General features: G+C 40.4%; 1 protein-coding gene across 1 annotated transcript in view; it reads right to left on the bottom strand.

The window, feature by feature from the left end:
* Positions 1 to 565: 565 nt before the first annotated feature.
* The window catches only part of LOC140241659 (dual specificity protein phosphatase 1-B-like), a 17,479-nt gene continuing 749 nt past the window's right edge, over positions 566 to 17,295 (bottom strand). Inside the window, exons 1-3 of the mRNA XM_072321401.1 lie at positions 17,184 to 17,295; positions 3,350 to 3,919; positions 566 to 3,000 (exon numbers count right to left, since the gene is read on the bottom strand). The exon at positions 17,184 to 17,295 is cut by the window's right edge and continues 749 nt beyond it. Of these exons, the coding sequence (XP_072177502.1) occupies positions 2,345 to 3,000; positions 3,350 to 3,919; positions 17,184 to 17,295 (1,338 nt within the window). The 3' untranslated portion in view covers positions 566 to 2,344. The remainder of the gene's footprint in view (positions 3,001 to 3,349; positions 3,920 to 17,183) is intronic.

The following is a 17,295-nucleotide window of genomic DNA, read 5'->3' on the forward strand; positions in this document are numbered from 1 at the left end:
CTGTCTTAATATTTCATTATAGACTCTAATGTATAAAATTGTGATTTCAGAGTTCTGTTTTACGAGTCTCTGTATGGTAGTGTGTGTGTTTGTGTGTTCGTGTGTGTTGTGTGATAACTCGCAGTATGAGCGAAATTTATCAATCGAGGATGGTCATCTTTGTGATTTATTGTCAGAATTTGGTTCATGTGTAATACATCACACACAAATACACATGCACACACATACACACACACACCGTGCAAGCACACACGCACACTCTGATTACTAAGACATATTTTACAGACCATAAGACAGTAGTCGATCTCATAATATGGGTGCAAGACAGAGTTCATTTACGTAACTTAGCCCCCATGGACAGTTCTTTTATTCTCGTAAAGTCAGAATAGCGAGTGCTGAACAAACAACGACATAAAACGAATGACTCTCCTTTGTTTTGTTACCATTAAAGGTAGATTACAATCTTTGATCCTTGATTTAAAATAGAATATCGACAAACAAAGGAAACACAATGTCGTATCAAGATACAAGGTCACAGTAGAATAAATAAACTTTTAGATCATGGTCTCTTTTATCCATCATGTTTCCGCATGAATCAGATTGCTTTATTTCAAACGCTTTCAGCATAACCATTAAAAAACTAAGTAGAGAAACATCAACTTGAATATATTCGTGACACAACACTTGCGGTAGTCTCCTCTCCAATCGTTCTGATTTGACTAGCATTAGACACTCTCACGTCTTCCGTAACAAACCTTGTGGAGCTCAACATAGATATTGCACAACTCTACGTGGGCAAGAAATGAATTCGCTGATGTGCATGAACACATCACAAAACACATAAATTGTACCTCAATACTAAAATTTTTTTATAACAACGTTCTATTATCACACGTCCACGGAGGATGATTAAAGTATAAAACTACAAAAAGAGCCTCGTAGATCGTATTTTTGCTGTGACGTGATATACATATTTTTTCCTCCACTGGAAATACAAACCCGACTTCCACGCAGAAAAAAGCACCATGGGGCTTTCCTTTGCATGATCACGCGACTTATTGCATCCATCGATAGCACAATACTGGCACATAACTAGAAAATGTACACCACTGTAACAATTCTGGACAGGGATATTTCCAATACAATAGCTCAATCTTAAGTATAGGACGGCATCGCTATGGTAAAGCGCTTTGGCAAATGTATTGGTCAAGATTGTTAAGAAGAAAATACGTAGGGTAAGGTCCTAAGATGGAACTCCCAATACATAATTTTAATTGGCAACGTGGAGACAGAATTAATATCAAGCAAGTATTAATTCTTTTTAATGAGTCTCTATGAAGGTGGAAAAAATAAAGGGCTTATAATCCGTATGGATAACGGATATAACCACACACAGTACTAAACCCGATGGGACTCGTTCGTTTGATGAATAATTCGAAATTGATAATACAATTCACCCACCTGCAAAATAAAAGGCGCACCATAGATGCAGTTCATTTCTAGGGAAAGAGTGCCTGTATGTGCAGGTTCAACAAGATCGCATCACTTCATTACAAGACTCCAGTTACCTTGAGCAAGTTAGCTTTCTATTAATAACATCGTTATTATAATCATACCAATGTGTTCAGGGGATGAAGGTGGGGCGTGTCCTCAATAACATGCTTGCGTCATTAGGCACTATCTGGTAAACACGCCGTGTTCACGCAAGATACACAAACTCTATATGAAAATGGACAACGGTACAGTGTATAGAAATAACCCAAAGATTGCAAGTTCCCGTCTCGTCTGATTGTAATCGAGATACATACACACATGATACATACATACATACAATACTTACATACATACATACATACATACAATACTTACATACATAACTCAGCAGCACACATGGTCGCATTCGCGCTAGTGCATCACACCAGTGTATCACGCCGCAAATTTGCATACAAAAACGATTATTTACAGTCTCTTGAATTGGCGGCGTGATTTCTTTCTCTCTGCGCGGAGCATGACACTCATCATACATACACTTACACATAGACACACGCGCAACCAAGGGACATATACATACAAACAGGGAGATAAGATTACACAAGCATAGCCAACGCACAGACACAAATACACTTGTTCCCCAATGTCTCCCTGCAGGAATGTGTAAACGGACAAGAAATTGCCTTAGCAACAATTTCAGTCGGGAGGCAAGTTCAATTGTCTATAAAAAATAATAAAACACACACAAACATATCAATGTCTATCTCCTTTTGTTTCAGTTCAGTCTGAATAAAGAATACATATGCAAGAGAAGCTGGAAAACCATTTTCGTTCTCCAGTTCTACGAGGACTGTTACATTGGTGAGAAGATAGGACTCGGACAGGGACTGAGATCGGAGCATTCCAAGGCACAAGAGTGAACTCCCGACTTGGGCAGGACGGGCAGGTTGAAGTTGAAGGCCAGGGTCTGTTTTCTGGACGGCGTGCCCGTTGGGCTTGTGGTCTGACTCCGCGTACAAGGCAGCGACACGCTCCGCGCCATTCGCTTCACCAGCAGCGGGGAGCTGCCGAGACTCAACTGCCGTGTGGCGCCCACCTTCTCCACGCTGGTGCACGGTGAGGGACTGGATAATGGGCTCGACGTCGAGTTCAGGTCGCAGTTCGCGGGCGCGTTGACGTTGCTGTTGACGTTTGAGTTGGCGTTGGAGTTGGAGTTGGTGGGGAAGGTGTTGTTAACAAGGCTACCGTTGCCAGCAAGGCTGCAAGATGAAGAGTTGTCGTTGGTGCCCTGCTTCCGGCTGCTGATCAGTTCATTCTCATAGCGTAGCAGCTGGAGCATGAAGGCGAGGTTGGGCGAGATGACGGTGCGGACGCTGCTCACGAACTCGAAGGCTTCCTCGAGGCGGATCTGACGGACTTTCATGAGGTAGGCCAGGCAGATGGTGGCTGAGCGGCTGATTCCAGCGTGGCAGTGGACCAGGACGCGGCCATTATTCCTCTGGACCGACTCTGTACAGGAGATCAAATCAAATAGGAATGACGATTACTTTCAAATACAAATGTTATTAAGAGCGATGACAAGAAAAGTCCGAGAATCATGACATATTCATTAACTGTAAAAACTACTAATCATCTCACAACCAAGAAATGACAACACAGAACAGGTTAAAACAATACACAGAAGAAACGAAAGAAAACGATATCATTATCAAATAACACCAACGTAGGCACTCTGCAATGCAGCAATGATTCTAGGTACCCCTTTTCAATGCGGATATCTTATCTCCCACGCTATGGCCCGTTTTAACCTCCGTCTGACACTTTAAGGTGACGAGTAGTAATTAGAGAGTAAACTTACCGATGAAGTTTGTCGCCTCTTCGAACCACGGCAAGAGATCGGCATCCGTGCTGTCGTCCACAGGAATCTGCATGTACCTGAAGCAGGTGGGGAAGTAGTTGGGTAGTCTGGACACGTTGAGCACGGCTGTGATGCCGTGTTCCTCGAGCACGGAAAGCCGGGAAGCGTGGAAGTTGCTGCCCAAGTAGAGATGTGGAAGTAAGGGCACCAGCCCATTGCACTCGTATGCGGGTCCGGCGGGGACAGTCTGGCATCCACTAGGCACCGGAAGCGCGGGAGTGTGCGGGCTGGGCGTGAGCGAGGCCTTGTAGTCGAAATCCTGGTTGACGTTGATGCACTTCAGGTTCGGCAGAGAGAGCGCTGGTCCTCGCCGGAGCAGCGGCGGCCGAGGGCTGCGCGGGGATGTTGTGGCAGACGGAGTCTTGCAGTTGCGGGACTCGGTGAGTTTGAGCACTGGAGGTGGTGATCGCTTGACGGGGGCAGCTGGTGGCGACTGCATAGCGGAGGACGAGTGATTTGGTGGGGTGACACAGAGCGTAGGACAGTCCAGAGAAAACTGGTTGAAGCCACCTTTCGAGGAACAGAGAAAAAGAAAAATCGGTTGAAAATGCAGGTGAAAATCATGTTAACATTATGTAGTTTGTGAGAAACTGCAAGGTTGCAGTTTTCTGATAAATTATCTGAACAATGCATTCACAAAACATATATACTGAGAATCGTGGTTTCAGTTCGGAAAAAGACATAGTAATGATAAATGATATGATCTGCTGTCAAAATTACTTCTTGAATTTCTGCTTCAAGAATAGAAATGCTTTATAAACCTGCAAAACCAGAAAATCGATATATACCTGCAAGAGCACACGAAGGCATATCACTGGCGGAGAAAGTCATTTATTGTACCAAGATATATATCCCGAGTAGTCAGTTATACAGAGCGTGAACGAGAATCCAATTATAGCAGATCTTTCAGTAGTATGGAAAGAAGCCAGTGATCCGATCAAGGTAATGTATGGCAAAGTAGGTACGAGCCCATAACAATCAACAATATAATAGTGGTAGACAATGCGGTAACACAGATGCACTTGAGTGGGAACCAGTACTCAAGTACTCGGTACTTCCAGCAAGACACGCAGACGTCTGAATGCGACTGAATCTAATTAACGTGTTAGGCCTCATCGATAAACAGCCCCGTATTTATATGTCGCTGGCACGCACGCATGTCATTCAGAGCGCTGGATCAGCGCGCCCGGAAGTTCATTCATTGTTTGTACAGCCTCCCCATGCATACGCACGGTGCGAGCGACGGCAGCTGCGCGCACAAATTGCTGCAAAGGCAAGCGATACTGTACTGTACAGTCTCGTATCCAATGACAAATACTGAGTACACAAGTACACTAGTATTACGTCTGGGTAAGCCCCGATAATGCATTTCGCAAACATATAACATACAAGAACTGGCATGTTGTTCATGGCCAAGCATACGCATACACAATATTGCGGCACCTTTTACCGACACGAGTCTACTATTATACAGCTATGGATATTTAAAATCCAAGAATGTAATTCAACAGAGTTAGTACACGCAAGGACTTGATAACTCCTTGGTACACGCTATATTTTCTTCAGCGTTTGATCCAGGGGGAATATGTATAATACTATATACTAACTATTATAATACACAACCTTATCAGTACATGCTTATCATACACGCAGTTGCACGCTAACTGACAGATTTGATAGTACACTGGCAGGAAGTGGTGACGAATCAAAGGCAGACAGAAAACAGACTCTCTCTCTGAGATTGACATATCCTCTCAGAATTTCCCAAATGGAGAGTCAGCTTTGCATCCGAAGGAAGCTTATCATGGCGAGGTGACGATCTTCATCCCCGCGGTATTTGGAAGGAAGTTACAAAATATCACACCTAAACAGTCCCTTGTAGGCCTCGACAGCAAACAGTCGTATATCTAGGCATAAACTTGTTAACCCTTCTAGTGCTGGACTACAATCCAGCTGCCGATTATACATTTAATATGCACATTTTCACTGAAGAAAGTTCATGTGCGAACAATATTGATACTGTTGGGGTATAAGGAACTTTTCCTAGGAGGTATCATACCTCCTTGGAGGTATCATACCAAGGAGGTATCATACCTCCAAGGAGGTATCATAGGAGGTATCATACCTCCTTGGTATCATAGGAGGTATCATAACCAAGGAGGTATCATACCTCCTTGGTTATAGGGTCTACATCACTGAGAGTTCACATGACGAACGAGCATACTTCTTTGTATATAATGTATAAATGACGTTACTAAAATGAGCCCTCTTGAATTATGGCACCGTCTTTGCACGACGATTTACAGTACATAATAGGCCTACTTCATAATGTGGTATCGGCATGTGATGCGCTGTAATCAATGTCGTGTGCATGGTTTTCATGCATGAGTGCCGTTTACTTGGTAATTCAGGAGGGTGGACACCCCGTATACGCTTGTCGCAACTCTGGTTGCTTGACATTTTGATTCAAATCATTGGGATCATGATTAATAGCAATATCCGCAGATTTGTTCTGGTCATTTTGATACGTGAAGGGCCAAGTCATTGCGAAAGCGCTTAAGTCTAGTCATACGATGTAGGTGATAGGGCCTATTCGTGGCAGTTGGAGGCAACAGTTTCGCTTTAAAATGAAACGCTGTGTCATCAGTACAACCTCGCCATCATGTCAAATGAATCGTAGGGTACAGGGATTCTCCAAATAAAGAAACGGAAGTAATTTACAGAATGGAATCTCAAATTTAAAATATTGCGCTCAAGACAAAGTTCCCGGGTTTCTATAGCCGAGGAACAGTCTCTTTCGTCACTACATACCTCTCAGGTTAATGTAAACATTTTAAGAGAAATAAGGACAGCTGGTTTGCTTTCCTTTATACTCTTCTTCAGAAATTCACGCAAGCAAAAAGCGGTGTAGTTATTGTCTTTTGTTATGCACAAAAATGTAAAAATCACATATATCATGGCAAAATCACTGCATTGAATGGATATAGGACTATAAAGGCAGTCCGAAGACATGGCTACACACATGAAAAGGATGGCGACGCGAATGTACATGCAAGTGAAAATCCACTCAAAGTTTACTGTGACAAATAGACATAAGACTGTCGGAGAACATTGAAATTTAGGGAATTTCATGGTTTCTCGAAGTGTTTCCCAGAACAGTGACATTTTTTCCATAAGAAAATCAGATACAAAGTTATCTATATGATACTGTATGTCTTATAGTCACAGTTGAATATATGCAAAATTAGACGAGGACGTGCACGATGTCACTGCCTAATATTAATAAGTCTTCATTCTCTCCTCTATAGATCACATCATAATTTTATGTTTATTCTGGCACATGAATTCAAGAAGATAAAAATCCGTCACAGCGAGTTATTTTCCAAAAGACGTACCGATTTTTATCGATTAATTTGACAAAGCATTAGGTAGATGTTGTTGAGTGGACATAGAAATGACTAATTATAATCATGTTCCTGTAAACTTCAGGATTATGCATAATATGAATTATACATATTATTAACATTTTGTACATTTAGTTTGTTTCTTTGCTTGCTTTCTTGCTGCATATTTCAAGTGATATCTTCAGACGATCTCTCACATTTTTTATTTTTTTATTTATTTATTCATTTATTTTTTTTTTTTTTAGCAGCGCTGTATATATAAGGTTGAGTGTATGCAGCACTAACCCCATGTGTGTGCTTATTAGCTAATGGTTTAGATTTTGGCGCGTAAAAATAACACTCCGCGGGAAGTGATAAATCGGGACACAATATCCTAATTTCCCTTGGCTAAGCCGAAATGAAGCTCCCAGCTTCCCGCTTTGCAAGTCCCTGTCATTCTATGTTGCTCTTCGGTCCTGCGGAAACTCTCATCCCGTGTCAAAATGGAGCTGTAACTCATGCTGTATGAATATTTTGTGCATGTGTGTCTGTGTGTGTATTGTGTTTATTGTATACATTTTACATGTTGTGCGTGTATGTGCGTGTGTGTGATGCTCCCGCGCAAACGGAGAATATCATTACCACGATTATCCCCTCGGATAGGCAGTTAAGCAGCGAGGAACGGAACCCAGCATTACGAGTCTGGAAGTGAAGTAATAACAGCTGCGGACATGTCACTCCTTCTTATTAGTAAGGGGGGGGGGGGTAGAGAAAAAAAGAGGGCTGTATCCGTAGTCTTCAGCATTCTTGTTCCACTATCACATCAGAATACTTTACAGAAGCGATGGTTAATTTTGTCCGTTACTAATCATTGCCAATGAATTACTTATTGATGGAGATGAAGAGATCAAGATGTATATGTATTGATAGAGAGACAGAGCGAGTGATAGATATACATGTAGGGAGGGTAAGATGGATTTATAGTTACCGATACTGTACACACACTCACACACACGAGCACTCGCCCAATATACCTTCAAACACGTGCACAGGACTGGTGTGAACTTCATATTCACGCATAATTCACATCAGTCCCCTATAGTTTCTCATGGTATGAACGGAAATAGGGGAGATACTAGTAGTAGATGAACAACGCGTTCTATCTACACACAAACAAAACAAAGAATAATCATACACAAGGCGATCAATGTGGATACATGGTTAATCGATATTGACTTGGACAAATTAAATGACCCTTTCTCATACGTCACACGGAATAGAATTCACAGACATCCTTGACCAGACGAAATTGACCCGAGCGACGCGCACATTCCAGCCTTTCTCTCCTAACCCTTAACAACAAATCTCCGTAAAGATGTTGAAGGGGAAGCGTATAGGGAAGAGATAGATGAGAGGAAAAACGTACAATATAATTTTCACACGACCTTTGGGGTATTTTTTCCCGCGTCAGATCCGGAAAGAGTATATAGCATGAATTCAAAGTGTGCTTTGCCTGTATTTACCGGTCAGCAACCTTGACCGCAAAAAGCATGAATAGCAGGGTGTTTGGGTCAGTTGTGGCGTTTGAACCGAATATGGAAGAACTCTGCATGACTTATGTTGGCGTGCATTCCATGGCGGGTAATACAGTTCCCTCCAGATCCGTCAGTTCAAATGGCAGGCATGACATCGTGACTACATGACAATGTTGTTGTTGGTTTTTGTTTTTTTCATATGGTAAGCCCCAGTCACGGGTCATATCAGAAGAAATCAAGTTATTATGCAGGCCTATATACTAGTATGCCATTTTTCCTCCCAGAAAATCACATGACTTAAACACATAAAGACGTCGTCTTAACTAAATTTGTGTACAAAAGATTTACTTCTGGTACTTCACTTGTTACATGTACACCTTTGTGTACATTGTTCATTAAGTGAGCAGATGTGTTTTTGTTCTTTTTTTGGTGGAAATTTCACTACAATAACCTTCCCAAGGCAACTCATTCTTTTACACATAATATATAGTACTATTAGCGTAATTAGTAGAATGGAAACATACAAGAGTACATGATATTGTGCATACTTCACTCCGTTTGGAGTGGGTGTGTTTATTTATCCCAGTTTCTACGTTTACATTTGTCACGTGAGTAATCCTTTCAGAGAGGCATGAGAATAGAACAAAACAAAAATATAGCAGCAACATGACATGATATCGTGAAAGCGTGTGCTGTCGTTGGTCTTTCTTCTTCTATTTACCCGGTATGTTCTATTTTCCAAACATCTTTATGGGGCTTATCAATGATGTATACAGTTATGAAGTTCACGTTTATTAAACCATTGGACCTGCGTGTACAAATACACTTGTAGGCCGCTAAAACACGCGGCAGTATAACGGAATTGATAATAACAAGCGTTAATATGAAATGTCCCCGGTGTTGTGTATTGTACCAACATCTATTGTATTATGTAATATAATGACAACTACAGTACATTGTACATGTATTTTGCTGTCCAAGGAGGTAGTACCTACTAGTAGGCTTGGGATGTCAAGATTGCGTTGATCGAATATGTTCAACAGGACAGCGAATGACTGCTTTGATTCCATGGTATGTCTTTCACATTGCACGCACGTTCATGTGGGGCGTTTCGACGAAAATTACATTCCTTGCGCTAAATGAAACATTATCGTTTTTTCACACCTTCTCGTATCTACGCACAACCCGATAGAAATATCTCATTTTCCACGTACAGTAACCCTCCACACGTCTTCTCCGAATAGAATACGAATATTAGAGATGTCTCGCGAGAAAAACTTACTTCAATTCATAGAATTGCCATTCAATTGTGTCTTTCCATGATGGGACAAAAATTGTGAGCCAAATTGTTGCCCATGCAGTGTACAGATTCCTTAACTAGATTAGACATCACTTGTCAAGGCGCAAATACACGATGACACTTACAGTATTGCACTTAGTGTGTAGAAAAAAAAATGGAATGGTGTTGCTACTTCAACCTACGTATCGATTCACGAGGAGGCACTACGATGTCACACATGCAACAACCGGAAATTAGCTTTTCGCACGGGGATGGGAGAAGGGCAGAATCGACACCGCCCTAGATCGTTACGCACACACTGTAATTGGCGCTCCAAGCTTCATTCAGCGAACAAGGTAATGATGAGCCGCGGGAAATTAATGAGTTTAGACCGCGATGACCACACATTTAATGTGTAACCGTTGTTTTCCATGAAAGACAAGACAAAACAAAACAAAACCCAAGAACATAAAAGCAAAACCACTAAACAAAACACAAGTTCTGCATCCTACGAGGGACCCATCTTAACTCTACCTGTGGGTGTCTTCCATGAACCATCTTCATGAATGACAATATTGATTAATAATCCAAGTAGCCATTAATTTAAAAAGACATTTATAGGAACATTTTTCGAGGAATCAGCCACAGACACAAGAAAATACAAACACAACAAAACAAACAGAAAGATCAATATCACAGATCTGACCTGAAACAGAATACAGGTATAGTACATAAAAAGCCTCGCTATATATTTGCAACTCGAATACTACAATGTATATAAAAAGTTTGATGATAAAGACACCCGTACAGTAATTACAATGAATCCTTCCGGACCGTATCCGTAGGCAGTCTATATATACTAGTACATTGTACTATGGATATTACAATTAATCTGGAACATATTACAGCTAATGAAATATAGTGGATTCCCGTTATAACGAAGTCTTCGGGACCGGCAATTTTCTTTCGTTTTATCAAAATTTCGTCATAACCGAACAGATAAACAATGAAAATATATGAAGTGGATAATGTTGCGACCTGAATTTTTACTTTGTTGTAACAGGAATTTCGTTATAACCGTGTTCGTTTTAACGGAGTGCACTGTAGCAATAATTGTAAATAATAACAACAAATAATAAAAAATAAAAAAAAATATTAAACTACTGTAACTCCAATCGTTGGCTGTCAGAATTCTGTTATTCAACTCGTTGCGGGACATTTGCTTAGTGTCGTCAATACACCTGTATACGCAACAAGACATGTGATGGTCCTTTCGGTGAAAAAAAAAAAAAAAACTAACACAAACTCAGTCTTTCAAGTCGAAGAGTCCTTCATTGGAATGAGAGCAGATTTCCCAACACTTGTTTAGTGCCCCCATCCTCATCCCGGAAAGGGTAAAAGGTACTGGGATAGGCCTACATAAAAACTGTATAGCAATGATTGTAAAAAAAAAAAAAAAAAAAACCGCATAATTTCCGGTGAACATAATATGCTTCATACCCTACGAAGATATCTGGCAGGGTGATTTATTGCACACCGACGAGCATATATACAGGTACCTTGATGAATGCACGCTGTTGTTTATTACTTCGTCACAACCATTTTTTTTTTTCACTGAATAATCGATTATTCATGCCACAGCTGATGTGCACATGCTCAGTACTGACCATGACCATGGAGCTACAATTACCAGAGCTGTAGGTCATGGTATACCGTTCCTCATGGTACACTTGTACTACAGTATGTCCCCAAAAAAAATTACAACGGGGCCTTCCGCAATGATATCTTTAAAAATAGTGAATCAATCTAAATACAAATTCAGGGTATGAAACTATAACTCATTGCCCACATCTTACAGAAAACCCCATTCGATTTGCTTCAGTGGTCAAAGAGAAATACGGAATTTTGTAGAGGATGTCGGGAATCTCTTCTGCCCAAGTTCTGTCTATTGTTCACACACAAGATCATCGAAATGCTAAACTCGGAAGAATCTGATTCATGACATGCTTTACAACAATCCACATTTCTCTGTGACCGCTTAACCAAATCGAATGGGATTTCTGCAAAATAGAGCTAAAATGTTACATTTCAAGACCCTGAAGTAGCATTTTAAAAATTTAATCATATTGGGCATTATCAATGCGAAAATCTTATTGTAATTTTTGGGGGAACATACTGCAGTAAGTCGCCCCAAAAATTACAATCAGATTTTCGAATTGATAACACCTATTATGATCAACCTGTGTACAGTACGTGCTACTTGAGAGTCTTAAGGTATAACATCTTAGCTCTATTTTGCAGAAAACCCCATTCAATTTGGTTAAGCGGTCACAGAGAAATGTGGATTGTTGTAAAGCATGTCATGAATCGGATTCTTCCGAGTTTAGCATTTCGATGAACTTGTGTGTGAACAATAGACAGAACTTGGACAGAAGAGATTCCCGATATCCTCTACAAAATTCCGTATTTCTCTTTGACCACTGAAGCAAATCAAATGGGGTTTTCTGTAAGATGTGGGCAATGAGTTATAGTTTCATACCCTGAATTTTTACTAAGATTCATTCACTATTTTTAAAGATATCATTGCGGAAGGCCGCGTTGTAATTTTTTGGGGGACATACTGTATAGCAGGGTGATGATCACGACGAGTCTGTATGGAATTTACATCATTTACATTACTAGCATTATAAGAAGACAAATTAATGCACACACAAGAAAAAGAAAAAAAAAACAGAGAGAGAGAGAGGGGGGGGGGGGGAGGGAGCATCAATACTTGCTTGGATATCAACGTCTCACTGTGTACAATTATGTTTACACTGTACAAAATCAATGTAGGCTCTGCCGATTTCTATAACGCAATTTTCTAAGAAGAAAGGATTTTGAGTTGTCTTTACCATACGGGTTGCCTTTTATTATAGCCTCTTTTCCACGTTTCCCACCCTCTGCCCTTTCCTGATTCCGATAAAGTGAAGGGGGCCTATTGCATACACAATAGGTATACCGTATTATGGCGTATATCGTACAATATATATCTGAAGGACCGTACGTACATTGTATTTATACTACATGTATGTACAGATTTGTACTGGAGTCATCAACTGCTAAAGTGAAGCTGTTATATTCCATTACATCGTAATCCCTGGGCGTTATTGATATTCATTGCAGCGCTCAATCACTCATGAAAACATCTCACCCTCCCCGCCCCCTCCCCATTCGTGGATCTACAGTAGTAAACCTTGGAACACGTTTTCACCTGCTCTACAAATTACGCACAAGATGGTGCTGCTAAAAACAGTTAGCACAAGGCTTTCTCCATCACTATCGCCATGGAGGAGATCATCATGACGAATGCTAGGATCTCTGACACAAGGAGTGGGGTGCAAGTGAAAGAAATACATTATTTCGAAAAAAAAAAAGGGTCAATGTACTTCTAGAAACTTACAGTAGCAAGCTGTTGGTGACCCTTAGCTTGTTGAAGTACAATAGTGTACATACAAATGTAACTGTACATGCATGTACATCGTATTCATATTTCTCAGATTTTCTGCATACTAGTATATCTTTCCAGCTAACTGGACGCATGTTATAGATTTCAAGTATTCGTATACACATATTGACGAAGTGGTAACCATGAGAACACAAATTTATGAAGAAGCAAGGCAATACGTGTACATGTAACCTGACCAAGATCAAACTAATTCACGTACACCGACATTTTACATTGTAATAATGTATTAGACACTCAAATTTGATAAGCCATTGTTTAAAAATTATGTGTACAATGTATACGAGTGACCTAACACTGCACTGTACTCGTCACTACACAACTTGTAGTATATGTAGGCCAATCCCCTTGGTGAGACCAAAGAGGTGTGACCTCCCTGGTCGGTCAGGTACATCAAACGATGTACTAGAGACAGCACTCACTTCCGGTCAAATCGATTTCTGTAATTTTGTGTGGTTAATTTTGGAAAACCGGACAGGTCCTATAACTACGTAAATGTACATGGTTAAAAAAAAAAAAAACAAAAAAGAAAAAAACGGTGTACAATGTAGGTAGAATGAAAAAATAAAATAAAAAGATAAAACATATAGGAGATACGTATTTGACCTACAATCTACAGTATGAGGGAGAGGGAAACTGAAAAAAAAAAAAAAATACTGTGCCACGCCACTGTGGGTGCTGTTCGTTATTCCGAAGGTTTGTTATTCCGAAGGTTCGTTAATCCGAAACACGCAAATTCCCTATACCTAGAGGTTCGTTAATCCGAAAATGAAAAAGGGTTCGTTAATCCGAACATTTGTGGCGTTATTCCGAAGGTTCGTTATTCCGAAGGATCGTTGATCCGAAAATGAAATAGGGTTCGCTATTCCGAAGGCTCGTTTATCCGAAAATGAAATAGGGTTCGTTATTCCGAAGGTTCGTTAATCCGAAAATGAAATAGGGTTCGATATTCCGAAGGTTCGTTGATCCGAAGTGAAATATGGTCCGTAACGAACCTTCGGATTAACAAACCTTATCACATTTTCGGAATAACGAATCTTCGGAATAACGAACCTTCGGAATAACGAACTGTAACCCGCCACTGTGACTTAAAAAAAAAAAAAAAAAGACGAGTAAAGACGATATTGAGAATTCATTTCCGCACGACGAAAAGGAGAGACGCATAATAATGTTGGCCATATGCTCTCCCTCGACTCTGCGGGAACCAGTAAATGGCACACGCGACTAGCTGGGACACGTGGTTCGAAAACCAGCCAGCAAGAGTTATTAATGCATTTTTCAGATAATTTCTTCAGCTGCCTTCGCCGCATTATACAGGCATACGGTGCTCGTAAGCTTCCGGTATGCGTAAACAAGCTCAGCTGGAAAGGGGTCAATGGAGGACGTACACTACATATTCCAGCATGCGGCTGAGGGGTAATCCGCGTACTAGCATCAATCGCTCCTACAACGGAGGTACATTCTCTCTCCGAGAACGGCAAATTTCATTATATTGGGAACGTCGACAGATGCGCATAATTATTAGGAGGGCGGCTGACTACAAAGTCATTGTTTAATGTTATAATGCTATAATACAATAATGCCGTGTAACGCAAGGTCCTACAAATTGCATTATATTTTGTTCTCATTCTTGTGCAGGAGCGCTCGAACGTACAGACTTAGATTTTGATTGCAAATGGGGGGGGGGGTGCTGATAACTGTCCGTTGTAGATCAATAAAGCAAATTCGTATGCAAACATTGGTAATATGCGACAGCTCTTTGAAAAGCACTTGTTTGAAATGCAATCAACAGTTTGATATTACATCATTATAAATATACAAAATGTACTACAATTTGTACAGCAAGACTCTAAGAGGGAAAATATAATATGGTCGTGATGGTGAAACTCATCCTTCAAAACAGTTTCCTGGTTTGATGACGATGTATATGGTGCAGGTCAACCAAACAAACAAAAAGAAAAAAGAAAAAAAAAAAGGGGGGAAAAAGGAGAAAAAAAAAAGCACGGTGTACCTATTGTAACTGGCCCCCTATCCTGATGCACTTGTCATGCGGATGTGCAGTATAAAGGTCCTATTTATCTTTGAGAGCAGTGATTAAACATTTTTTTAAACAATAAATAAACAAAGCATTAAAACCAAAAATATGAGGTATTGAGTATTGAGTATTGAGTATTTTTCTCAATAAACCATAACTGTAGACGGTTTAGTCTGGAAACATTTTTATTATAACTATTGTTCATATTATGTGCATTTTTTACAGTGGTTGTTTTTATCCCTAACTCACATTTTAGAACTATTTTAAGGCACTTATGCTGGGTCTTTGTTTCATCTGCAAATGGTAAATTATGCCTAAAATTATCGACTCCAAACACCTGTACATTGTAGTACAGTGTTGTGCTACAATGTACTGTTACATGAGTCACGCTGCAACAAATCGGATACTCACATCTACTATGGCAGTGTTGTTGTATATCTATTACCTGAATCTGGAATCAAAGAGGCTCCTAAATTTAATAGAGCATCTAGCATCGGATGCCAAGCCCAAACATCATATACAATGAAAAGTGCACACACCTGCAGTGTGTTTCACCTTCAGGAGGAAGGGGGTGCAAGATGTACAATGACATGTATTTATATGAGAATGCCAGCAGGCTTTGCTGGTGATTATGTCACGAAGCCGGCTTTGATGAAGGGTATCTATAAAAGGGCTATTTTTATGGACTGAGTAGCTCCATTGTCATACGAAGGAGAGTATTCATCACTTTTGAAAAAGGATCTTTGGAGGGTTGGACCACAGAACTCTTGTGTAAGAGTTCTGTGGGTTGGACTCGAGGCCGCGAACACGTCGACAGGAGTGCAGTGGGCGGAGCAACCTCGTCTCCAGGCTACGTTATAGTATACGGACTTTTTCATCTTCTACTAGGGTTTTCTATGTTATACAGCATCAGCCCGACAGCACCATTAATTCATTACTTGGGCTATATTTAAAAATATGGAATATGGACCCACAAGACATTCACTGCCACGCGATGGTCAATATCTGCAACAATACTGTTCTGGAATGCAAGTACATCAAGGAAATGAAGTGTTCAACAAATCCAGGGCACAACATCATGGATCCCTCACTAAATTTGCCATGAAAACACACGAATTCAACATTGACATGTCATCGCCTCCTTTTGAACTATTGCTTACTGGAGCACTAGTAAAAAGGAGGCGGATGACCTGTGATGTTGGATCAGCTGCTGCACGAGGACACTCGTTTGTTTGTTTGTTTTTTATTTGATTACATGTACATGTTGGGCTCTCTTGCACTTCTACTGAAATTATTAAAGTCTACGAAGTTAATAGTAAAATACTATACAGAGTACAGATGTACCCATCCGGATGATTCACATTAAGAACCATTACAAAAATGCACCAGTTTTCCGCATGTAATCACTTAGTACGTACTTGGCTAGTATCTACTGTACATCTCCCCATTGTTCACTGCCTTGATGAGCTGCCAATGTGTAGTGTACGCATGTCCATACAATAATGAAACCTCCTGTCCCTACCATCGCTTGTTTGAGTTTGAAAGTTGTTCCTATTGCAGATACAACTCTCCAAAAGTAGACTAAATTGTAGAGACACGTTAATTAGATTCCAAATAAGATGGAACTCACGCCATTAAAAACTCACAACATAGGATCTAGAATTCTGGGGCTTTTCAACGTGTATCCCTGCGGAACGTCGCCCTAGATTTAGGGACCATATCTACTACTAAATTACCCTTCTACTGAATATTTATAAATTAATAATAGAATCTAGGGCAATCGCTAGCCAGGGCAATCACACACTTGATGAGGGCCCTAGGCTGTACTAAGGCCTTGAAGTGCATGATTGCCGAATCTACTGTATCAAGAGTCTAAGAAGATACAGTCTATTTTCTAAAAGTTTTCTCGCCGCAACCTATCGGATGCTATCCCATTCTTCAAAACGACAAAAGTTTTATTTTCAGTTCTATAAAGTAAAACATTGTAGAACGTTCAAGAGTCCAAGAAACAAAAAAATAATGGAAAAAAAAACTTACCAACGAGAAAGTAAGTCTTTGTGGAAAGTTGGAGGAAAGGTCCTTGAAAGAGTGTCTCAAGCACCCAACTTATGTTAGCCTGGTCTTCTGTCTTAGAAACGACAGTCGAATC

This window comes from Diadema setosum, chromosome 18 (genome assembly GCF_964275005.1).
Source record: "Diadema setosum chromosome 18, eeDiaSeto1, whole genome shotgun sequence".
Taxonomy (NCBI): domain Eukaryota; kingdom Metazoa; phylum Echinodermata; class Echinoidea; order Diadematoida; family Diadematidae; genus Diadema; species Diadema setosum.